Here is a 26,590-nt window from a genome sequence, read left to right as displayed (position 1 = left end):
TAATGCATTTCTTGCCAGGCAGTGTAAATATATACTCAATTCATTATGCATTCTTAACTCATAGAGCAATATATTTATCTATTTTACCCATATTAAGTTACAATGTTAAATTCATCTGTATAAATCGTCATAGTTTCTTTTTCATGGGGACAATGAAAAAGAATACTATTTGTGAAACTTATGCAGCAAAATGATACTATTTGTGTAAAAATCACAGAAAAATCTCGAAAGAATTTCCAAAACAAAAACTTAATCTAACCTACCCAACAAATTGTCAAACTAAGATCCTCTGTCTGATTGGACATGGCTTTAATTTTAAAACCAGGTTTAAAGCTACTTCACTTAAATAGAACATTTTGCTATGTTTTTAAGTTTTTCTGAAGAACAATATGAAAATGTACTTCTTTTGAAGCTTGTCACTGGGATATCAGTGTAAAATACTCGTGTATTGACGGATGTTTATTGAAACAGAAACTACAAGGCCTAGTCTAATCAGCTCCTTGGGAGAAACTCAGGTTACAACTGAAAGTGATGGTGGCAAGGTCTTTGACCTGCCAATTGCAACAAAAAAGCAATCTTGACTGCAGATCCAGCCAAGTTCCATTCTGTATTCCTTATTATTCCTCAACATTAACATCTGTCTTAATTAAGCCATCTTTAACATTAAGCATCAATGACAAACTGGCTCGATCTCTTTCCCCCATAGCTATTAGATTTCAGGCCCAATATGAAGACCTGAAGGAAGTAGAACTACCTCAATTTAACATCAAATCTGAAGACACCCTGTTGAAGCACATGTATCTTAGCACCTAATTTTTAGCTACCTCACTGACTGTGTACTTTGATTGTCCAATTAGTTAACATTAGTACAGTATTTCAGGGCTCTTCCAGATATCATTATGTTTTGCAGCTTATAACAAAAGACACAATTCATGTAATTCTTTTTCATGGAATTTTGATGTTGTTCTGCAGTTTTTAGCAAATGGGCATGAAAAGTGGTGGATTGGATTATATGCAGAAAATTCCAAAGCTGGATTTCGGTAAGAAATCCAAATAATTGTCCAGTAATATCATTAATAAATCATCAATGATGTTTGCCACAATAAATCATTTATATATTTGTATATAGTTGGATAGATGATTCAACAATGTATTACAACAACTGGGATTTCAACTATCCAAGCCGTTTACCTAAGCATAGTGGCAGATGTGTTTACATGTCATCAAAAACAGGTAATATTACATTGTACCAATCACTAATTGTTTTGTGACTGTAATTAGTGACATAACTTTGCTCAATGTCATAAAATGGATGCGTTAGTATGTCTTTGAGGGAACTATTTCTAGTCTGAGTAAGCCAATTACTTTATGAATGGAGTAGATTTTACATTTGAGAAATCCCTCAGATGTCCAGAGAAAATCTAGCGTATCACTCTTGTTTTTGAAATCACATGTGCCTTCAGTAAATTTGTTTGAAAATTCAAAATACAAAACGGTTAATATAGCACAATCTTTTCTGGGCATGCATGTGGGTGAACTGTGAGTAACAAGCTTAGCATACCACAAACATGTCTGGGTATGGAAAGAGTGGGCGAACCCTGATAAGTTTGAACCCTGACAACCCAGACAAGCAGCTAAGAACAAGGGATAGGTGGACTCTGATCAAAAAAGTATATTGTACCAATTGTGTTGTTCAAAATTGAATGAAAACTATTGTGTAATTGGTGGATCATGTGAACTCTGTAAACTACTTTACTTTGATGATATAAAATAAACTCTAACCATTGTTTGGAGGGTTAGAAGTCAGATGTTGCTCTTAATTTAGTTCCCCACTTGTGCTTCAATTAAGGAGATTGGTAAAAGATTCCTTGAGTATCTAAACTGGGTTATTCCTCCCACTGCACACAGCTAGCAGAGGGATTCAATTACAAGGAACTTCAGAGTTACAAGAACTGTTACATCACATAGACTTTGAGGTAAGGAGTGATGCAAACGATGCTGCAGAATGGAGAAAGGTCTCATTACTGATTACCCCATTGTTCCACAAGCCACCTCAAAATGTATAAAACTCCATGAGACCAACAAAAATGACTAATTTGCTCAACTGATGCTATTCAGGACATAAGCAATTCACAACAAATTTTATCAACAATGCAAAATTATTGTATTTATTATATTATACTTAATGTTAGTAAAAGAAATGGGGAAATCCCAAGGGAGCCAAAATCAATTTCTCGTTCACTCCAATCCTTCCCAATTCCAAATTGCCCAATCACATTCTAATTTCCTCACACTTGACAGAGGCTCAAACCACTTCCCCATTCATTCCCACTCTATAGAATGCGAATCTACTGAAACTCTTTCAGACCTGCTGTGTTTCTTCAGCAATTTCTGTTTTTGTTCCATTTCAGGATGCATTTCCAAGAAATAAAATATGTTGTCTCTTACGTATGAAAGAAAAAGAATGAAAAAATATTTCCTAAAAAAGCAAGATTTAGGGGTTATGTTCAAATCCAAGGGCATTCAAAATTAAATTGGCACCTATCAAGATATGCACTAAACTAGCAGTTTTAGACGTGGCCTGCAAAATGAATTATGTGAGAACCTCACCACAACGATCATTTTCAGGAGAGATAGGGAAGTTAGAAAGGGAATGGGATAGCTGTATTGAGAAGAATTTTATCAAAACGAGAATGTAAGAATGCTCTGACAGCTACATTAAGACATGTATGATTAGGAGAAAAATAATACAATTATTAGTTTGTGTCACAGAATGTAAAACAGCAGAGATGAGCAAGTTACATCTGTAGACAATTTAGAGAGCTATTTACAAACAAGACAGTACGAGCATTGGATGAATTTTAACTGTCCCAAGATGGACTGAATAAAAGAAATGCTTATGATCAAATTGAAGGATATTTCTTAAAATATATTTATTCTATTTCTATATTGGTATCTTTGGAGACTAAAAGAAAAAAACGTGTTGCTCGGTTTAGGTTTAGGAAAAAATGTGGGGCAATATCAATTAGCAAGAAGTCATGAAACATCATGGCTGAAGGTCCTGGACACTGTTTTTAGTAAACTGATTGCTTAGTGCTATACATTTTTGCATAATATTTTCGTTAAAATAAGTAGCTTCTGACAGCAACTATTAAATAGTTTTTGGAGCATATTAATGAGATTATGAAAGGAATCTTAGATCTGCAAAATGCATGTTTCAAGATGCATTTTAATTTTTTTAAAATTAAATTGCAATTTTGTCTTTGTCACCTGTACTGTAATATCGTGTCTATTTGCATTTTTATACCCTGACAGGACGCTGGGGTGATAGCAAGTGTTTTCTATCTCTTCCTTTCATCTGTGAACGACACAATATATCACTGATAGAGGTTCACAAAGTTGAGAGTTACCTTCCAGATCTTTCGTGTCCAAAAGGGTGGCTGTATTTTGAAAATAAGGTGATTTTAGAAAATGAAAAGAAAATTATTGGTCTATTTTACATAATGAACATATTTATGACTGCAGATTGATAATATACATTTTTGCTTGTAGCACTGTTAACTTGTCCATTTGTGGAGCTAATGCATTAAAATAAGTATTAAAATAATCTAAACACCAAAACTGCAAGATGGAAATCGGATGCTGTTATGTTTGTGTCATGTTCCTAATGAATATTAAGTTAGATGCTCTGCTTGATAATCTTCATCTGCAATTGACAAAGAAAGACAAAACGTTTTGTCTAGAACATTTCATAATCTGAGTACATGTCAAAGTAGTTCACAAATAATTTATTAATTCTGAAATGTAGTCGATCATTTTGTAGAGAAAGTATAAGTAAGCAAGCGAGTTTTGAGAAGATTTGTAGCTCTGGTTGAGATTCTGTTTGTAAGTTTGCTCGCTGAGATGGAAGGTTTATATTCAGACATTCTGTCACCATACTAGGTAACGTCATCAGTGAGCCTCTGGTGAAGCACTGGTGGTAAGGCCTACTTTCCATTCATGTGTTTAGGTTTTTTTGGAGTGGTGATATCATTTTGTGTTCTTTTTCTCAGGGGGTGGTAAATGGGATCCAAGTCAATGTGTTCGTTGATAGAATGCCATGCTTCTAGGAATTCTTGCACAAAACTCGATCAACAAACGCATTGACTTGGATCCCATTTACCACCCACTGAGAAAAAGAACAGGAAATGACATTACCACAGGAAATGATGTTGCCAAGTAAGGAAACCTAAACGCATAAACAAAAAGCGGGACATACCACCAGTGCTTCACCAGAGGTTCACTGATGATGTTACCTAGTATGGTGATGAAATGTCTGAAAGTGAATCTTCCAGCTCAGCGAGTAAACTTACAACCACATATAAACAAAGTTTGAGAATGCTTATTAGTTATAAATGGACCTTAAAACATGGTCCATGGCTGACTTTTGTTTTCTCTGTGACAGTGTTTCCTGCTGTATGCCCCAAAGGATAAGAGTCAGCTAAAACACTGGTATTCTGCTCAAATGTTCTGCAGTATACGTGGAGGAACCCTGGCTACAATAGAAAATGAAATAGAACAAGGTAACATGAAGTAGCTAATGGGACGTTGCATATTTAGATTTTGACTCATATATAATTGTTTCTGCATGTATAGAACAAACATAATGGCCCAGGCTTTAAAATGAGATGGGGTGTAGAGTAGGATGTTGATCCACCCCAGGGACCCAACGATCCCAGGCACATAACTAGGAGGTTTGTTCCACAACCTCAAGAGATTGTTGTGCTCTCTTTGTTTAAGCACTTGAGGCCTGGAATGATGCAGCAAGAAAATCAGTTTTCATCACCCTGCACCGTTTCTATCAGACATGGAAAAAATAAATCAGAGAGTGCTTACGAAATGGTCTTCCTGTTCAGGCTTCCTGTTTAGATAATTTAATAGCCCAGTGATATCCATTAATTGTTTATAATACCTGATTAATTTCCCATAAGTATTGCAGTAATTATTAACTTGCTGGATTGTAAAAGCTTTATTCAATTCTGTTTGCACTTTTAATTCACAGCATTTTTAACAATTCAGCTCCTGGATAGGCCAACTAGTGTTTGGATAGGACTACACAGTGATAATTTTGAACGTTGGGTGAATGGGAAGCCTGTGAAGTATTCGAACTGGTTACCAAATGAGCCAGCACGGGACACTGCAGATCCATATAAAAATGATCCTGTAAGTTTATTTATTTAAATCTGCTGCATCAAAATGTGCTAATTAATAATAAGCCTGTGTACAGTATGTATTTCTTTGAACAAATAGAGTGCACATTCTGATCTGATTGGAACCCGCCTAGGTTTTCAGATTCCAGTCCCTCTCACTGGCTCAATATTCTAGTCCTGAGAGTTCTGCAGGGCACTTCAGGCCATTGAAAACAGCACCAGTCTTTGTTCAAACATAGCAACTGGAAGGCCCTATGTCAAAGGTTTTTGAGACTAAGAAATAAAGATTCCATCTTTTTTCAGAATGCATGAACTTCCTAGACATTTCCTTAGATTAAGTGAGGACTGCAGATGCTGGAGATTAGAGTCGAGAGTGTGGTGCTGGAAAAGCACAGCAGGTCAGGCAGTATCCGAGGAGCAGGAGAATCGACGTTTTGGGCAAAAAGCCCTTCATCAGGAATTCCAAAACGTCGATTCTCCTGCTCCATGGATGCTGCCTGACTTGCTGTGCTTTTCCAGCACCTCACGCTTGACTTCTTTGGATTCTCTAGTCCGAGGTGAACTGGTGTACATTCTAACTTATGGTAACCTTCCTTAATGATATGTACCTGGTCCACCTACTGGGAAACAAAATGTCCTATCAAGGCTTCCTATTCTATCTGCACAGCTGCCCCAGACATGCACCTCCTCCCACACTCTCCTGAGAAATCCACAGGCAAATCTTTGCCACTATAAAGAACTTAGAAAGGCACCATTTTCTTGAATGGTACAAAAGAAATGAAAACTTATCATTATGCCTACCTTCTTATGCCATCAGTTTGTATTATCAATGAGGGAGTCAGAACTGTAATTTCTGTGTGGACTTGTTGGGTTGAAGGGCCTGTTGTCACACTGTAGGGATTCTGTTCTATTCTATTCTATTAAACTGCTGGAAATATAACTCTTCAAATGCTTGACTTACCAGCACAGACTAGAACACTTCCCTCCTTTCATCCTTGTTTTATGTTGCTAGCTGATCTTAGAAGGGTTGGTGGCAGGTGTTCTATACTTAGTCTAAATGTTTTGAGTTACAAATCCAAGTGCAGGGAGATTTGAAAGGTTGGTTAATTTGATAAGATGAAATAAAGAACTGCTGGAAATCTGAAACTAATGCAGCAATTTACCTGCACTTTACTCAGTAGAGTCTACTGTATTTGCTACTCACAGTGTGCTCTCCTCTACACAGGGGCAATGAAGTACAAACTGGGCGACCACTTTGCAAAACATCTATGTCTGGCCGCAAAGCTAAACCTGAGTTTCTAGTTCCCTGCAACCTCAACATACCACTGTGTTCCCTGGCCAACATTTCTGTCTCTGTTCTGCTGCAGGACTCCAGCGAGGCTCAGTGTAAGCTGGAAAAATAGCACCTCATTATCCGCTTGGGGACTCTGCAGCCTTGAGGACTCATTACCAGGTCCAATAATTTTGGAACCTGAATACTTTGTTCCATTTCCTTTAACTACTACAACACATTCTGGATTAGTGGTGCTGGAAGAGCACAGCAGTTCAGGCAGCATCCGAGGAGCAGTAAAATCGACGTTTCGGGCAAAAGCCCTTCATCAGGAATAAAGGCAGAGAGCCTGAAGCGTGGAGAGATAAGCTAGAGGAGGGTGGGGGTGGGGAGAAAGTAGCATAGAGTACAATAGGTGAGTGGGGGAGGGGATGAAGGTGATAGGTCAGAGAGGAGGGTGGAGTGGATAGGTGGAAAAGAAGATAGGCAGGTCGGACAAGTCATGGGAACAGTGCTGAGCTGGAAGTTTGGAACTAGGGTGAGGTGGGGGAAGGGGAAATGAGGAAACTGTTGAAGTCCACATTGATGACCTGGAGTTGAAGTGTTCCAAGGCGGAGGATGAAGCGTTCTTCCTCCAGGCGTCTGGTGGTGAGGGAGCGGTGGTGAAGGAGGCCCAGGACCTCCATGTCCTCGGCAGAGTGGGAGGGGGAGTTGAAATGTTGGGCCACAGGGCGGTGTGGTTGATTGGTGCAGGTGTCCCAGAAATGTTCCCTAAAGTGCTCTGCTAGGAGGTGTCCAGTCTCCCCAATGTAGAGGAGACCGCATCAGGAGCAACAGATACAATAAATGATATTAGTGGATGTGCAGGTAAAACTTTGATGGATGTGGAAGGCTCCTTTAGGGCCTTGGATGGAGGTGAGGGAGGAGGTGTGGGCACAGGTTTTACAATTCCTGCGGTGGCAGGGGAAGGTGCCAGGATGGGAGGGTGGGTTGTAGGGGGGTGTGCACCTGACCAGGTAGTCACGGAGGGAACGGTCTTTGCGGAAGGCGGAAAGGGGTGGGGAGGGATATCTATCCCTAATAGTGGTGTCTTTTTGGAGGTGGCGGAAATGTCAGCACAGCCAACCCCCTCTTTTCACCTCGTTATGGTCCACATTATCTGTTCTTCTTTCTCACTGGCTTACTATTATCTATCCCTTTTGTCTGCTTAATTGTCTTTCTCTCCCTCTGGGCTCAATTTACGCCTATTGGTTACTATTTTATCCTCACCCCCACCCCATCCCATGTCTTCAGCATATATACCAACTTATTCTAGCTACTATCAGTTCTGAAGAAGGGTCACTGAACCTAAAATGCTAAATATGCTTTTTCTACACAGATGCTTCTAGACTTGTTGAGTTTCTCCAGCTATTTCTGTTTTTGTTCAAGTCAATGGTGATTGGGGGTCAAATCTTCATTGATTGGAGTTATCCATAGCACAGAGAAAAGAAAGTTGTGGTTGTTGGAGGCCAATCATCTCAGCCACAAGACATCTCTGTAGAAGTGCCTCAGGATAGTGTCTTAGGCCCAACCATCTTTAGCTGGCATGTCAATGACTTTCCCTCCATCATAACATCAGAAATAGGGATGTCTGCATAACTATCAAGTCTTGGATAGCATTCAGGCTTGTGTTAAGAGTTAACAAGACACTTTTACATTACAAGTGCTAAGCAATGACCATATTCCTGTCCACTGTCTACACAAGTCAAGAGCATGTTGAAATTCTCATCACTTGCCTAAGTGGGTTTGACTCCAACAGTATTTGAGAAGTTCAACACAAAAGGGCAAAGCAGCCCCCATGATTTGTACCATTTCGCCACCATCAGCATTCATCTCCTTTACCTCTGATGTAGTAGTGCATACCATCTACATGATGCACTGCAGGAACTCATCTCAGCTTTTTGGCATGAACTTTTCAACCTATGACTCTGACCACCTAAAAGGATTAGGACAGTAGATACATGGGAGCACAACCTCCTGCAAGTTCCCCTTCAAGTCTCATGCCAGATTGACTTAGAACTGTATCATTTTTGCAGAACTTCCATGAGATTGTTTACAGAGTAACAGAGTATCCTCCCCTTATTCAAAACCTTTGTCACTAGAGGGCAAAGCAGCCCCCATGATTTGTACCATTTTAAAGAGTTTTAATTTGAAGCGAGTGGTGGAGAGGCAGTTGAAAACATTATGTATGTGGTGTATATTTATGTAATATTTATTATATGTGGCTCAAAATCCTGAAAATTCCTCCCTGATAGCACTGAAGGTGTCCCTAAACCCAAAGTCAGCAGCAGTTCAAGAAAGCACCTCACCATCACCTTCTCTAAGGCAACTTGGAAGGTCAATAAATGCTGACAGAGACAGCAACTTCCATATCTCAGGACTGATTTTTTTTCAATTCTTTTCTCAAGCAATTTTCATTCATACTTTCTTACTCAGCACCAGTCATCCTTACCAGGCTTATCTGAATGCATTTATGGGCTGGAAGATAATTCCTGGGAGAGCTAAGAAGTTTATCATTCAGTCATCCCACTTACTCAATTCCCCTTGTCAAAACACCAAAAAAACGCAAGATTACATATTGTAACACAACCTGCAGGGATTGTGAAAATAGTTTTCATGGCGGGTTGTTTTCTCTTAAAGGGCAATTTGGTGATCACAGAACTTCCATGAGATTGTTTACAGAGCAACAGAGTATCCTCCCTTTATTCAAAACCTTTGTCACTAAGGTGCATTTTAAAGAGTTTTAATTTGAAGCGAGTGGTGGAGAGGCAGTTGAAAACATTATGTATGTGGTGTATATTTATGTAATATTTATTATATGGGGTGTGTATATGGTGAATATGGATGTGATAGGATATGTAACTGTATATTGCATAAACTGATGTGGTTGTCGTACAATGGGTTTGATCATTTAATCAGATTAATATTCGTTATACTTTCAGTAATTGATTTTTGAATAACAATGTTAAAAAAAATTACACAATACCAGGTTATAGTCCAACAGGTTTATTTGGAAACACTAGCTTTCAAAGCGCTGCATCTTCAGTGTCGTTGTGATGTTAGTAATATCTTGAGCTGAACTACTATTATTAATGTACCATAATATGCAGAGGCTGCTATTTAACATTTAAATGTATAATTTTCCTACGTATCAATGAAAAGAATTGGTTATTTAACTTTTATACTATCAAGGCTAAGAATCTTCTGTTAGGAAGAGTTTATTTGTATTTCATTTGGAAATAACTTATTTGTGTATGGCTGCATTTAGTATTTTTAGTCATTTGGTTTGTTCACTTAACATCTCCTGTTCCTCATTACAGATTGCCATCTTCTCAAGTAAGTGGAACTGTATTAGTAGCAGGGGTTTATTCCCATAACCCATCAGATTGGCATGAAATGAGCAGCTGATCCTCAGCTGCAATTAGTAAAATAATAATGAGCTAACAATTTCAAATTACAGGACAGAAGCATAACAACATTTCTGTAATTTAGGTGGAAAATTTCAAGATCTTTCTTTCATTCATAATTTGTTTACTTTGCAGGCAGAAGTATAGGATTATTTCCAGAAATCAGAATTTGAGAAAGAATGAGATCCGAAGCAGCTGTTAGCTGTTTTAAACTGCTTATGATGTTCTGTTCTGGTGTTACAAGTAGACTGATGAAGTAATTTACAGTTGTATAATTAAAGCTGTTCAAATCCCAATGGTATCTGTCATGCAAATAGGATTTTGTGTTGAGCAACTTAAATTGATAAAGCCTTTTGAAGAAGGGTAACTGGACTCAAAACATTGACTCTGTTTTCTCTCAACAGATGCAGCCAGACCTGCTGAGTTCCTCCAGCTATTTCTGGTTTTGTTTCAGATTTCCAGCACCCAGAGTTCTTTTGTTTTATTTCAGTTAATGAAATGATTTTGATGTTCTTCACCAAAAGTCAGTTTGTTCTGTAACAGCTAATTGTAAGGTCTTTAAGCGTTTCAGTGGTTTCTTTTGATCTGAATTTGATGGTGTAGACATCTTGTCTCTGGTTTGGAAACAGAAATCATTGAGAAATTCAGGTCAGGCAGCACCTGTGGAAAGAAAGCAGAGACATAATTTCAAATCTGGTTACTCTTCATCAGAACTCCTCACCTGTTTCATATGTGTTGGTTTGGCTGGATAGTTATGCAATGTAAGGAGTATGACATACCAGGATGATAATGTAAGCTTGTATGCACTGATTACTCCTGATCCTAACTTACCAAACATTGTAGTCAACTTGCATCATATGATCATGTGTAGCTATGTTGTTACTCCAACAAAATGTCCATTTAACAAAAATATCAACAAGATAATCTGTATTTAAAGAAAAATGTGGTTTACTTATTTTTCCCCACTTTCTGGACATTACATCATGAATACTTAGAGCACTGGAATATATCTGAAGATATTTTAATGAGAACAAGCAACATTTTATGAAATAAAGAAAAATGATTTTGAAATTACCCACCCAAATTACAGAAATATTGTTATGCTTCTGTACTGTAATTTGAAATTGTTTATTTGTTATTTATTTTAACTCTAAGGAATTTACTGTGGGTCATCTTTAAATTAGACATCACAAATTGGATTTTGGAAAAACACAACCTATTTTTAAAAAGTAAAAGTAAATTAAAAATGAAATTAAAAACCAGTTCACTTACACACAAAATAGTCATATAAGTAATTCAATTCACCTCTCCCACTTGTCAGTGACAATGGCAAAAATTTCAACCTTTTAGTGACCATGTCTCCTTTCATAAAATGCACCTTCAATTCAACTTGCCATTATAGATTGCCATCTTTTCAAGTAAATGGAATTGTGAATTAGCTGAGGTTTATTCCTGTAAATACCAAATAGGGATGATATAAGACTTCGAACCTAGGCTGTAATTAGTAGAATAATAATGAAGTTAACCAGGCTACAAGATAGATAAATAGTGAATCAGCGGCAGATATTTAAGGAGATGGTTCAGAATACTCAGAATAAGTACATTGCTACTATGAAGAAAACTCCTCTGGAAGAATCCACTATCCACAGTTAAATAAAGAAGTTAAAGGACAGTATCAAACTGACGGAAAAATACAATTGCATAACAATGACTAGCAGGTCAGATAATTGGTCAGAATATACAGAACCACAGAGAATGACTTAAGATATAATCAAGAGAAAATAATCAATATGACAGGAAGCTAGCTAGAAATGTAAAAATGCATAGCAAGAGTTTCTATGGGTGACTAAGCTAGATAAGAGTGAATAAAGTAGTATTGATCATTTAGACAGAGAGAGAATGGGAAGTTTGTAGTAGATAATCTAATGATGGATGAAAATAGCAAATACTTAATTCTGTCTTCACTGTAAAGGGTATAAAAAACATTCCAACAATTATTACAAAGCGAGCAGTGAAATGAAGAGAGGGATTTGGTGAAATTAAATTGCCAGTGAAGTGGTACTAATGAAGCTTTAAACAGACAAGTCTCTGGGTCCTGATGGACTTCAGCTTAGGGTCTTACAAGAGGTAGCTAAAGCGGTAATTGATGCGTTGCTGTTAAACATTCAAAATTTGCCAAATGCTAAAAATATTCCATCAGTTTGTGAAGTAGCAAGTATAAATCCTCATGTCAAGAAGGGAGAGAGGCAAAAAATAGGAAATTGTAACCTGTTAGTTTGAGATCTCTGTCATGTGGAAGGTTTTAGAACTGATTATTGAGATTATTGGTGGAAAAGAAAACTATCACTTGAAAAAGCACAAAATAATTAGGAAGAGTCAGCATAGTTCTATGAAAGGAAAATAATGTTAACCAACTTATTCGAGCTCTGTGTTCACTGTGGATAAAGGAAAACATGTGGATGTACTGCACTTAGGTTTTCAGAAGGCACTTGACAAGGTGCCAAGTCAAAGTTTATTACACAAAATAGAAGTAGGGGTAACAGACTAGCATGGATAGAAGGTTGGCTGAATGGCAGAAAACCCAGAGTATGCATAAATGGGGCTTTTTTCAGATGGGCAGAATATGATGAGTGGCATCCTTCAAAAGTTTGTGGTGTGGCCTCAATATTTTACAAATTGTATCAATGAGTAGATAATAGGAGCAAACATTTGATGCCTAAATGTGCAGCTGACACAAATGTGGAAGGGATGTATGTTGTGAAGAGGCCTTGGTGAGGATACAGACTATTATAGATAATTTGAATAATTGTACAAAATCTGGCAGGTGGAGTATAATATGGGAAAATGTGAAATTGTTCATTTTGTAGCAAGAATAAAAAGGCAGAACAGTCCCTAAATGGGAATGACTGCAGAATTCTGCGGTTCCACTGTACAAACCAAAACATATTATTATTCAGGTGCAACACATGATTAAGATGGCAAATGGAATGTTATACTTTGCCACAAGAGGGTTTGAAGACAAATATGCCATGTGCAGTTTTAATCTCTTTATTTAATGGGCTTGTTTTCATTGTAATTTAGAAGAGAGAGAGGTGACTTGATCAAAATAAATGCAATCCTGAACAATATTGGCACAGTGGATGTAGAAATAATGTTTCCTCTTGTGAATCCAAAACTAGAGGACACAGTTTAAAAATTAGGGGTCATCCTTTAAAGATACAGTTGTAAAGAAATTGTTTCCTGAGACTTCGGAACTGGCTGATTTAAGAAGGTAGTAGAGGTGAGATCATTTAATTTTTTTTAAGGTGAAGGTAGATTTTTTTGGTTAGGTAAGGTAATCAAAGATTATGGGGACAGATGGACATGTGGACATTAAAACACAAGTAGATCAGCTGTGATCTTTTTGAATAGCAGAGCAGGCCCAAGGGGCTGAATAGACTACTTCTGTTCCTAATTCAAATGTATAAATGTCCTGCATGGATGTATGTGGATGGAATAGGCATGCACCTGAAAGTTAGCCCTTCGAAAAAATTTTCTTGGCAACAGCCACTGTACATCCCAACAAACTTGATGAAATGAGCTCTGCTTACAGATTTGGTTACCAGTAGAAATGAGACCCACTGGGCTTGACCCCAGATACAAGTAGACCAGCAGTAAACTAATATTAGCCTCACTGAAAAGAGGGCCAACTGGACAAGAGTTATAATTTTTGAGGCAACCTGAAAAAGAGCTTTCAAGGGCTGTTTTATTATCTCCAATGCCTTTTGCATGGGCCAAAAGACAAACCATCCATCCAGCACTTGTAAACAATGTGTTCCACCTGATTTTTGACATCCAGTACAAAAGCAAAAGTCAACTGGTACTTAGTCTATTGCTGTATTTTCCAGCAGAGCCATAAGTGGCAATCTTTGATCTCCAAAATCCAATTTGAAAGAGCAGTGAACAGTTGCGAAGACCTTTGTTTATTACAGGGTAACTTCAAAACAAATAGCATAAGGATAAGATCATTGGATTGCTTTATTTTTGAATATTTCCTGACGGATGTTTACATAAAATATGTCTGAAACTTAGCTAATTATAACAGTTAACTTTTTTGTAATTTTTTTTGTAGACTTCAGAACATCTTAATAGCCCTATCTTACAGGAGGAATCAAAAAGGTGTGCTTTATTGTCCAATAGTCATGCTTATCATTCCACAGGAAGGTGGTACACAAGAACTTGCAATACGAACTATTATGGTTTTGTTTGTCAAAAGTATCCAGGTAAAGTTCTTCAGAGATTCATCACAGTTACATTTTAATAAATAAAAGAGCGCAAATTTAGCCTTGAGGCACACAGTAAATGTCAGCCTTAATTTCAGTATTTGTAAATTCAAGTTCTGACAAAGGTCAAGTTAAACATACAGCCATAACTATGATGAGCTATTGTCTAAAGTCTAATTCTATGACTTAAACTTATAATTATTCCTCTACTAATAAATATGTGAAACTAATTTTTTTACAGAAGAAACTGGCAGTCTGTTCTGTGATTCATAGATACTTTCACAGCTCACTCTCAACATGTCTAGATTTCATGTTAAAAACTATATGTTTTAATGAAATGATTCCAAGCCAGTTTTTTTTTTAAAGTGATACCAAGTTAATTAATTATTTTATAATTGCATTCAGAAATACAAAAAGAAAATGATCTGGAAGTACTGTCCTGAGGCAGTTGCAAAACAAAAAAAAAAAGAAGCAAATAAAATCCAAATCAGAAGAAAGTTTTAACATGTGTCTCATTGAAATCTTGCCTTTAACACAGAATATGGGGCTTTCAGGTTCAGTGTCAGAGATTTGGAATATATTATATAGGCAGACACTCGAGTGGGTACTGGGGGTGTGCTGCAGTGTCGGTGGTGCTAGCCTTCAAATGAACTGTGGCCCCATCTAATTTCTATGCTACATATAAAAAAAACCATTCTGCTATTCTGAGGTAGAGCAGGGGAGTTCTTCTGATGCTTTTAATAATGGTTGATCCATCAAGTTGAGTCATTTTTAAAAATTAATAAAGTTAAGTACATTATCTGGTCTTTATTGCATTGTGTGAAATGTACGTCATGTGCAATTGGTTGCAGTGTTTCTCATATTAAGAAAGATAATGCACTTTTAATGCATTTTTCCTGTAAAATACATCTGGAGGAGTAAGAGGTTTTGAAAGGCACTATACAAATACAAGCACTTTTTTTAGATAGCTAAAAATAAGACTGAGGGGAAGTGCACAACTAGAAAATAAAATCCATCCAGATGTTTTGTTTTAAATAGACCAATCAGAAGTGGAGTTTTCCTGATCTAGCAATCTAGATTTTTCCAAGAAGAGAGTGAACATTTTATTGATCCATCTCAGTCTTTACTGAAATACATAAAATACTGAAAAATCAAATCATGTAAGTATATCATAATCACAAAGTTGATCTGTGCCCAGTGAGGAATGGTGCCATTACTTGCATTTAACTTTGAAGTTTTGAAGTTCTTAAGAATGTCTTCACTGTTGGGGAGGATTGTCACCTGTAGGAGTTTCTGAGCATAAAAGAATTCTGGAGTAAGGAGTGAATTCAGCATGTCTCAATGAAAGTTCCTTTTTGATGCAGCCTTTGCCACATTGAGGATGATTGGATGAGTGCACACACAATTTTAATAGCTTTTTTTAAAAATGCATTTGTTATCTGTCATCTGTGACCTTATTAAGCACTGCCAGTGTTCATTTTATAACATTTTTCCTTTCTGGAATCCAGTTCGAAGTTCTGATACTGGAGGAGTCCAGAAACTTCTGAGATAGAGGCTTGTTCTTTGGCTTTTGTATGCTCTGTGAAATTTGTTTTGAAAAGGTCTGGATATGTACCTTCCATTACCAAACATCTCAAAACATTTCACAGCCGAAGTAGTAGTTTTGACAAACATAATACCAAACTGCACACCGCAAAATCTCTCAAGTTAAAGTATGATAATGACCAGATGATCTGTTTTGTTTGATATTTATTGAAAAACAGATATTGGATAGGATCCCAAAGCTAAATGCCCGCTGTTTTAGAGAAGTGCCATGGAATATTTTACATCCACCTGACCAGGTGGATGGAACCTCTTTTCATCAAAAATGGCACCTTCAACAGTACAAGAATCTCTTGGTATAATACTGGAGTGTGGGCCTTTACTTTTGTGTTCAGGCCCTGGAATGGCTTGAAGTTTGAACTTGGTGATTCAGAGGCAGGAGTCAGTAACAGTCCTCCCCATGTCCTATTGTATTATACTATAGGAGAGCTCCATTAATGCTGTCAGATATCTACTGATGCAATAATGTTTAATAACATCAGTACCAGTTATGCAGAATGTTTTTCTAAGTATTGTTCTAATGCAAACCTTTACTCATCCAGAATCTCATTTCTAAGTTACGCCAAGTTTGTTTGTTCTCTCTGTAGATAAACCTGTCCATCATATCAATGCATCATCTGTCTATCCAATGCTTGATACTTTTGCATATGGAAACTACACATATAAACTGATTAAGAAGAATGTAACATGGTATGAAGCATTAACTGAATGCCGACAAAGAGGCACTGAACTGGTCAGCATCACTGATCAATACCACCAAGCGTTTCTCACAGTCGTTGTGAATAGGCTGTCACACCCGCATTGGATAGGACTGTCTAGCCCAGATGTATGTCCATAACCTTATTACTGTTAATAACTTAAACTTTATTGAGTAATGTGTTTCGAAAGTGAGGAGATGCGTGGTGTTATACTAATGTTCTTGTCATTCATACTTGTTATTGTTCGCAGGATGGAAAAAGCTTTATTTGGTCAGATGGTAGTGGCAATATATTCAGTCATTGGGCAGAGGAGGATGTTCACTCATCTCATGATTGTGGGTACATGGATACAAATGGCTACTGGAAGACCACTAACTGTGAAACTCAACTGCCAGGAGCTTTCTGCCAAGTTTTACAAAGTAAGAATTCAGGTTCAAAACCATTCAATTGCAAGACTTAAAGTTTGTGAAGATGATAGTAGTGAGGCTGTCAGCACCTTAAAAGATTCAGTCAAAAAGCAATTCCGACTTCTGTAAGAGCGGCAGTTCGAGAAGGCAGCTCAGTTCCACCTTCTCAAGGGCTTGGAGGGATGAGCAATAAATGCTGACCCAGCCAGTGATGTCCAAATCCCACAAGTTAATAAAAATATATATCATCTGAGACATCTAGAAGTTAGTGTTGGACAGGGTATGCTCCTTTGCTGGATGTGCTATAATAGTCCTTGCTCATGAGTTCAGCATTATGAAGTCAGTTGGAGTTCAGGAGCTGGGGGTGAGATATATGAAAAAGAGCCAGCCCAGGACAGATAATGTTGGTGGACTCCTCCATCCTTCAGTCCAGTTATTGACTGCCTCTGACAAACCTGTCTGCTGTTCCAGAGCTTTTCTGTGCATCTTGACCATCATTAATGGGTAAGACTATCTGGGATGGATTTTTAGATTAGATTCCCTACAATATGGAAACAGGCCCTTTAGCCCAACAAGTCCACACCGACCCTCTGAAAAGTAACCCACCCAAACCCATTCCCCTTCCCTATATTTACCTTGACTAATGCACCTAACACCATAGGCAATTTAGCATGGCCAATTCACCTGACCTGCACACCTTGGATGGAAACTGGAGCACCCAGAGGAAACCCACGCAGACACAGGGAGAAGGTGCAAACTCCACACAGACAATCACCCGAGGCAGGAATCGAAACCAGGTCCCTGGTGCTGTGAGGCAGCAGTGCTAACCACTGAGACACTGTGCCACACCCCGGGATCACCTTCTGGCAGCTGAGCAGGTGCCCAGTCTCTGGCAGTCAAAGAACAGAACAAAAAACAGTACAGCACAGAAGCAGGCCCTTTAGTCCACCAACCTGGTACTATTAGATGGCACTTTTCTTAACTTAAAAACCTTCTACCTCAACATGGTCTGTATCCCTTTATTCCCTACCTATTCGTGTATCCATCAAAATGCCTCGTATACATTGCTATTATGTCTCCTTTTACCAAGCACTTACCACCCTCTGTTTTAAAAAGCTTGTCTCTCACATCTCCTTTAAACTGCCCCCTTTTATCTTAAACCTATGTCTGTTCATAGTTGACTTTTCCAACCTGGAGAAAAGACATCGACTGTCCATTCTATCTATGCTCCTCATAATTTAGTAAACTTTTATCAGGTCTCTCCTTAGCCTCAGAACTTCAAGTGAAAACAAACCAAGTTTGTCCAGTCTCTCCTTGCAACTAATACGTTCCCAAACCAAGCAGCACTCTGGTAAACCATTTCTGAACCATTCCCAAATCCTCCGCATCCTTTTGGTAGTGTGGTGACCAGAACTGTATGCAGTATCCCAAATGTACAACATGACTTGCCAATTTTCACACTGTGTCCGATCAGTGAAGACATGCATGCCATATGCTTTCTTGTCCACCTTATCCATTCCTGATGAAGGGTTTATGCCCGAAACATTGATTCTTCTGCTCCCCAGATGCTGCCTGACCTGCTATGCTTTTCCAGTGCCACACTTTCCGACTACCTTATCCACTTGTGTTGCCACTTTCAAGGAACTATGAACTTGTATGAGAGATCCCTCTGAATGTTAATGATTCTAAGGGTTCTGCAAATTACTCTGTACTTCTCTCCTACATTAGACCTTCCAAAATACATCACCTTGCATTTGTCCAGATTCAAGTCCATCTGTCAATTCTCTACCCAAGTCTCAAGCCTATCTGTATCCTAATGCGTCCTCTGGAAATCCTCCTCTCTATCCACACCTCCCCAATCTTTGTGTCATCCTGAAACTTATTTATCAAACTACCTACACTCTCCTCCAAATCATTTACATATGTTACAAACAACAGGAGTCCCAACATTGACTCCTCCAGAACACTATCCATCACACATCTCCGATCAGAAAAACACCCTCCCACCACTATTCTCTGTCTTCCATGTTCAAGCCAGTTTTGTATCCGTCTTACTAGCTCACTGTGGATCCCAGGTGACTCTGCCTTCTGTCCCAGCCTGCCAGGAGAAACTTTTTCAAAGGCCTTGCTAATGTCCATGTAGACAATATCAATCATCTTTGTCACAGCCTCAAAAACTTCAATCAAGTTTGAGAGACACAGCCTCACCCACACAAAGCCAAGCTGCCTGTTGCTAATAAGTCCATATTTTCCACATGTGAGCAAATCTTGCCCCCAGGAATCTTCTCCAATTAATTTCCCTACCACTGACATAGGGCTCACTGACCTGTAATTTAACAGATTAATTTAGTTGCTGTTCTTAAACCAGGAACAACTTTGGCTCTTCTCCAGTCCTCTGAGACCTCTCATGTGACTAAAGAACAAAGAAAATTCATAGCCCAAGAACAGGCCCTTCGGCGCTCCAAGCTTGAGAGGATGCAAGGATTTCATGCAAGGCCCCAGTAATTTCCTTAACTGCCTCATATAGAATCATAGAGTCATACAGCATGGAAACAGATATTTTGGTCCAATTAGTCCATGCTGACCATGTTTCCAAATTAAACTAGTCCCACATGACTGCATTTAGCCCATATCCTTCAAATCTTTCTTATTAATGTACTTATATGAAAATCTTTTAAATGTTGCAAGTGTATCTGCATTCTCCACTTCCTCTGTATTAATCCAAGCTCGAAGTTCATCTTGGAGAATGTCAGGATCGCAGATGTGGAGATCAGAGTTACGAGTGTGGTGCTGCAAAAGCACAGCAGGTCAGGCAGCATCCGAGGGGCAGGAGAATCAACGTTTTGGGCATAAGCCCTTTATCAGGAAGCCCTTCATTTCCTGATGCAAGGTTCATGCCTGAAACGTTGATTCACCTGCTCGTTGGATGCTACGTGACCTGCTGTGCTTTGCCAGCAACACACACTCAACTCTGAAGTTCATCAACCTTACCTGTCATACGCCTCACGTTACTACAAATATCTTTCAGACTGCCTGTCCTGGTGTGATCAGTAACCACTTCCTTTCTGTTCTTTCTCTTAAACTTACTGGCCTTAGTCTGTAACTGTTCAGTCGTTGCACTTGCTGACCTACTGTTGTGGCATTCCCCTGGCGCGCACGCGTACACGCACTCACTCACTCACTCACTCCATGCCAGGGGATTGGTTCCCCTCCTGTGTAGGTGCAACCTGTCCTTGTACAAGTCCCACCTGCCCTGAAAAACATCCCAATGATCCATGAATCTGAAGCCCTCCCTCCTACACCAGCTTTTCAGTTAAGTATTTAACTGTATTATCTTCCTACTCCTGGCCTCACTGGCATGTTGCACAAGGAGTAATCCACAGATGAAAATCCTAGAGGTCCTGCTATTCAATACTACCTAACTCTCTGAACTCCCTTTGCATTTATCACTCTTCCTACCTGTACCATTAGTACCAATCAGTGCTATGCCGCCTGGCTGCTCCCCTACATTTGAGAATGTCCCATGCTGGCTCTGAGTTCTCAGAGTGTCAGAACCTGGGGTGTTGCTTCCTTATTAGCTGTGGGGATACAGCAATGATGTGCTTTCAAATCTAATCTGAGAGTCTCTTCTTGGAGGCAATTCATTGGGTGCTGCTGGTGCCTACATAAGAGAGGATGAGGAATTAATTGTGTAAAGGTGATAAAAGCTTGTGCAGATCCAGAGTGGGCAATTGAGAGCACAGTGAAGCTTAATGGGTCAGTTGCCCATGAAAGTCTTTGTCGACACATTAGTAGTCACACTCTTCTTCAGCCAACCCACCAGCCAGTCTTTGCCTTCTGGGCTAGTTGGGAGATATTTCCCTGTAATTGAGAAATGAGGGATTAATATGATGGGAGAACAATTAGTGTGGTTAGCGGATCCCAGTGAGTGAAAAGGAAGCTCAAAAAACAGTTATTGGTAAGGGAAGATGAGGTGGGTGAGAACAATTGTGTGGACATGCGCCATGCAGTAGTGAGAGTTGTAGTTCATGAGCCTTGGTGAGAGGCATATTTTAGTGGTAGAGCTTGAGTAAATAGTAGTCTTGCAAATGTAAGGTAACAGAGAAAAAGGTGACACTTACCCTTGCAGAGTGCAGAAGATAATTGACCTCCTTCCTGCACTGCTGCACATTGTTTTTTAGCCTGGGACAGGGCTTCCTTTGCCAGTCAGTAGGAAGCATTCTCCATCACCCCATCCACCAGCATCTTGAGGTCTCTGCCTGCAAAGCAGGGAACTTCCTTGCCTTTGGTCCATTTCTTTGGTGATTACGCTGGAACAGGAATGTGATGGAATACTCCCATCTTGCTTGGATGAGTGCAGCTCCAACAACACTCAAGAACTTGACACTTTCGAGAACAAAGCAGCCTTCAATCCATCTACCAACTCAAATATTCACTTATTCCAAGCCCACTGTATAATTGCACTGGTACATTCTATCTATTACCCTCAAAGGCTTTCCTGACAGCAGCTTCCAATACCACCTAGAAGGGCAAAGAGAAGAAGATGCCTGAAAATACTACCACCTGTGAACTTCCCTTCAAACCACATACTATCTCAATTTAGAACTGTATCGTTGTTGCTCCAGTGTAGCTGGGTTAAGATGCTGGCATTCTCTTTCGAACTGCACTGTGAGAGTGTACCTGCTCCAATGGACTGCACTGTTTCAAAGATGCAGCTCAACACTTGCCTAACCAACTCTAACCCTAATCTCCTCAAGGGAAGTTACAGATCAGCAGTAAAAGCTGCCTTTGCCAGCCATGCCCATTACAAGAAGAGTTTTTTTTGAAGCAAGCCTGAGGCCATTTTAAGGCCTATGCTTTAATTAAATAATACCTGTGAGCAGTGGTGCTAAATGATTTGGGAGTGGCACAATATTGAAAACCAAAGAAAAATAAGGGGGATAGCCCAAGGCAGTAGAACACTCCTGCCCTGTTCCATTAGCCTCCCTGACACTTGCCCCATCAATCACCCTGCAGACTGAAAAGCCAACTTATCCTTTTTAAGCAGAGTCCTAGGAAAAGTGGTTGAATCATGTGGGCCACAATTCACTCCCTTATATTCTCAAATTGCAATCTATACAAATTTAGAAATGAGTTTCTATATTAAAAGGGGATTTGTTGCTCAATAACAGACACCTGTAAATGTGGTGGAAGCTGGGGATTCAACATTAAACACAAAAAACCCTCATGTAAGACTGTTATTTTTCATTGACTTTAATTGGGCTGTATTAATAACAGCTCCCTGATGTGGAAGAGAAGTTGGTTCATTAAGTATTTCTAATTATCTACTGTTTACAGCTGCAACCTCAAGTTCCTCAGCTTACAAAGTGAAGTGCCCGAATGCAACTAAAGAATTACCTTGGATTCCATTCCGAGGCAATTGTTATCTCTTTGACTTGGCTTTGTACAATTCTTCAAGTTTAACAATGGACAAAGCTAAAGAGGTTTGCGGAAACTTGGGTAAGAAGACATTCCATCATGAAAAATCTAGCATAAAATCAAATGTACGATGCACGTTAGTCGAAATGTGGGCCCATCCCGAACTGCAGCTTATGTATCTCCTACCCTTGCTTCTGAGGGTTGGCCCATGGAATTTTATTAAATTGATGTAGGCTATAGGCCATGGACTGACAGCGATTTGATATTGCCCTCTGCAGTATGGATGATAAGGAGACTTTCCTACCATGACTGCCTGGTATGTTGGAAGGGTTTCCAGGTTGACGATCAGTCTGTTTGGCCATGTTACACAAAAACCAGTAAGTCCTGGCTTGAGACTCAAACCTAAAGTTTCTGAGCCAGAAGTAGGGACATTGTCACTGTATCAAAAGGGATCCTGCTAGTTTACGTGATACGTTTTACAATACTGTCAAAGTGATAATAAATTCACAAGTGCTCGAATCGTTCCAACAATTCTAAATTATGAATGCACTTATGATGCACTTTTTCTGCTGTATGTTATTTATGACAATAAATGATCTAATCCAAATAATATTATCAGTCAATCTGCTCTTTCACCTGCTCATTTTTTAGATGTTTCAATGCTCAGGTAGTATAATGCTAAAGATCCTATCATTAGCTTAATGAGTTCCTTTGTGTCAGTAATCTAAAAATAAAAGCTATTTATTTAATACCTTCATTCTCCAACAAGCATCCATTCATCCATCATAATCAAGCTTATATATTTGTTTTAATCATCCCTGACTGAATCTACCTTGGGCATTCAGTTTGCAATGTGGCTGAATTGCTTGCGTTGGTTCAACATATTTATGTTTATGCACCATGTGAAAAACTAGAAGAAAAACTGAATTGTTTGGACACTTTCTGGATTAAACAGGGCTTTGTCAAGAAATGAGGTGAACAGCTAAATAATAGGATATTAGCTGATTTTAAAAAATCATGATTTTGGCAAAACACCCAAGCAAAGCTTTCAAAGAGTTAAGATGTGGCTCATAAAAACATAGAAAATTGGAACAAGAAAAGGTTATCCAGACCTTTGAGCCTGCTCTGCCATTAAACATGATCATGGCTGATAATCTAACTCAGTATGAAGGTCTCACCTTCTCAACCTCACTCTTCACCAGAGACATGGTGACCCTCAGGTTAAACTCACCATCAGTCATCTCTCTTGAATGACAGAGCAGCCCTATGCTCCTCTGGGAATCTGCAACTTTACTGAAACCAGGGCACTCAGATAAGTTTAAAATAATTAGGTAGAGTCAACATTGTTTTTGTGAAAGAGAAGTCATGTTTGAGCGTTCAATTGGAGTTCTTTGAGGAAATAACAGGCCCAGTGGATGAAGGAGGAACCGGGTGGATGTACTGTGTTTAGTCTTCCAGAAGGTATTGCCACATCAAAGGTTATTGCAGAAAATAAGAACTCATGATGTAGGGTTACTATATTGGTATGATGGAATATTTGCCAGTTAACAACAAACAGATAGTAAGCATAAATGGATCTTCTACAGGTTGGCAAGATGTAACGAATGGTGTGCCTCAGGGATCAGTGCTGAGACTGTAATTGACTCAGATGAAGAGACAGAAGGTATGGTTGCCAAATTTGCTGACAACACAAGGTTTGTTAGGAAAGTAAGTGGTGAAGATGATGTACAACTGCTGCAAAAATGATAGACAGGCTAAGTGAGTGTGCAAGTGGAGTATATTGTGCAAAAATGTGATTTATCTATTTTGGCAGGAAAAATCAAAAAGAAGCATATTTTTCTAAATGGTGAGAAAGTGTAGATCTCTGAGATGTAGTGAGATCTGGATGTTCCTGTGTACAAATTGCAAAAGATCAATATGCAGGTACAGCGAGTAGTAAGTAAGCGAGCTAAAAATTGTTATTATTGATTGTGAGAGAATTGAATATAAAAGTAGTGACATTATGCTTTATTTCTACAGGGCATTGATGAGATTGAGTCTGAAGTACTGTGTACCGTATTGGTCAGTTTATTTAAGGAAGAATGTAAATGCATTGGAGACAATTCAGAGAAGGTTTACGAGAATAATTTCTGGAGTGGGAGAATGGTGGGGGCATGGTTGTTTTATGAGAAAAGGTTGAACAGGCTAGTCTTGCATCCACTGGAGTTTAGAAAAGGTGACTTTAATGAAACATAAAATCTTGAGGGATCTTGACATGGTAGATGTGGTGAAGATATTTCCTCTTAAAGGAGAACCTAGAACTAGGGGTCACTGTTTAAAAATTGGAAGTTTGCCCATTTTAAAATAGAGATGATACTGTTTTCACTGAGAGCTATGAATGGTGAAAGGGTAGTGAAAGCAGAGTCTGAATATTTTTAAGGCAGTGATACATGGATTCTTGTTAAGCAAGGGTGAAAAGTTATTGGGGAGGCTGGAATGTGGATTGCAGATTATAATCAGATCAGATATGATCTTATTGAATGGCAGAGCAGGCTCCACGTATGCATCCACATAGTGTCTGTAAGTAGACATACTCATCTAACACATTCTTTGTTAATCTCATAAAGCTGATCACGAAACCTTGACTATACTGGCTGAATTTTCTTGTCACCAGAGGCATCCAACTGACCCAGCTGCTGAAAGTTTGAATAGTATGGCTGACCATGTGATAGCTATTCAATAAGGATTCTTGTTGAAATGGCATAGACACTTAAAAAACAGTTAAAAATACTCCAAATCAATTGAAAGATGTGGCAACTTCGTACAAATAATCAAACTATGTGTTTTTCTTTCTGCATTTAATTTGAAATGCCAGTATAAAAAGAAGCACTTAAGAACTCCCTTCTGTGGTTCTGGCAAGAGGACTTTGCAAATAACCTTGAAATGGTTCTGAATTATAGTCACACAGCGTTAACTGCAGCCAAGAGGAAGACTAGGATCACTTTAATTCACAAATTGACTGCTATTATCTAGGTACACAAAGTTAAAAATCACACCACACCAGGTTATAGTCCAAAAGGTTTAATTAGAAGCACTAGCTTTCAGAGCTCTCCAATCACCTGACGAGTACTTCTAATTAAACCTGTTGGACTGTAACCTGGTGTTGTGTGAGTTTTAACTTTGTGCACCCCAGTTCAACACCAGCATCTCCAAATCATTAGCTGGGTAGTGTACCCTAAAGTCATCCACCATGTTTTCTCAGTTGCAAAGTATCACACACCAGTATAGACAGAAAATGCTCATACAAATCGTGATGGCCTGCAAACTAATCGCACTATAGACATAATCAGTAGGGTTCTGAAACAAACATGGATAATCAACATGTTCTCATGCATATCCTGTTATTCCTCTCAAAGAATAGCAACAGTAATCAAAATACAAGGCTGAGTAAACCTATCTTAGATATGCTTAGAACATCTAAAGCTCTCAAACTTAAGAAACTATTCTGGTTAGCGATAAAAATTCTCAAAACATCAGCGTGTTCGTCAAAGACAAGTGGCAGTGGATGCAGGAAGCCAGTAGGATCAAGAATCAGGAGCTGATCATGGGCCCCACGTCAATATTTTCTCAGCATAACTCAACTTTCAGGTTTTCAAGATGACAGCTAATTAAGTATAACCGCAATTCATTTTTAAAAAGCATGAAAGTCAACTCTCAAATTAATTCTATGAAAATCAGATTACCAAATAATTTACAACTTGCTTTTCGGGGAAATACTGTAGTGGCAAGGCTGGTGCAGAGATGCAGACAATGAGTTTGCATGTCTTCGTTTTCCTGCATCCCTTCCCTATTATTACCAGATCTCCATCTCTATCTCCAAATCGCCAACAAGTGGTTAGCACTGCTGCCTCACAGTGCCAGAGACCCGGGTTCAATTCCCGCCTCAGGCGACTCTCTGTGTGGAGTTTGCACATTCTCCCCGTGTCTGCGTGGGTTTCCTCCGGGTGCTCCGGTTTCCTCCCACACTCCAAAGATGTGCAGGTTAGGTGAATTGGCCATGCTAAATTGCCCGTAGTGTTAGGTAAGGTGTAGATGTAGGGGTATGGGTGGGTTGCGCTTCGGCGGGGCGGTGTGGACTTGTTGGGCCGAAGGGCCTGTTTCCACACTGTAAGTAATCTAATCTAATCTAATTTTTTTTTAGTTTTTCTGGAAGTATGAACTTGCACTCCTCCCCTAAAAGCCAGAACCATATCTTTCACTCCTCCCAGTCATGCTCCTACACCATGAATCCTCATTCAGCAAAGCTAACACTCCTCATC

At 38.9% G+C, this 26,590-nt stretch overlaps 1 protein-coding gene across 3 annotated transcripts in view; it reads left to right on the top strand.

The window, feature by feature from the left end:
- The window catches only part of pla2r1 (phospholipase A2 receptor 1), a 154,843-nt gene that overhangs the window by 103,395 nt on the left and 24,858 nt on the right, over positions 1–26,590 (top strand). For all 3 annotated transcript variants that reach the window (XM_072579437.1, XM_072579438.1, XM_072579436.1), the window contains exons 18-26: positions 973–1,040; positions 1,130–1,233; positions 3,316–3,458; positions 4,445–4,562; positions 5,042–5,202; positions 14,017–14,167; positions 16,357–16,595; positions 16,718–16,886; positions 22,212–22,373. In XM_072579437.1, the coding sequence (XP_072435538.1) occupies positions 973–1,040; positions 1,130–1,233; positions 3,316–3,458; positions 4,445–4,562; positions 5,042–5,202; positions 14,017–14,167; positions 16,357–16,595; positions 16,718–16,886; positions 22,212–22,373 (1,315 nt within the window). The remainder of the gene's footprint in view (positions 1–972; positions 1,041–1,129; positions 1,234–3,315; positions 3,459–4,444; positions 4,563–5,041; positions 5,203–14,016; positions 14,168–16,356; positions 16,596–16,717; positions 16,887–22,211; positions 22,374–26,590) is intronic.

This window comes from Chiloscyllium punctatum, chromosome 10, assembly GCF_047496795.1.
Source record: "Chiloscyllium punctatum isolate Juve2018m chromosome 10, sChiPun1.3, whole genome shotgun sequence".
Classification (NCBI taxonomy): Eukaryota; Metazoa; Chordata; class Chondrichthyes; order Orectolobiformes; family Hemiscylliidae; genus Chiloscyllium; species Chiloscyllium punctatum.
This window is presented reverse-complemented; position numbering and strand designations above follow the sequence as displayed.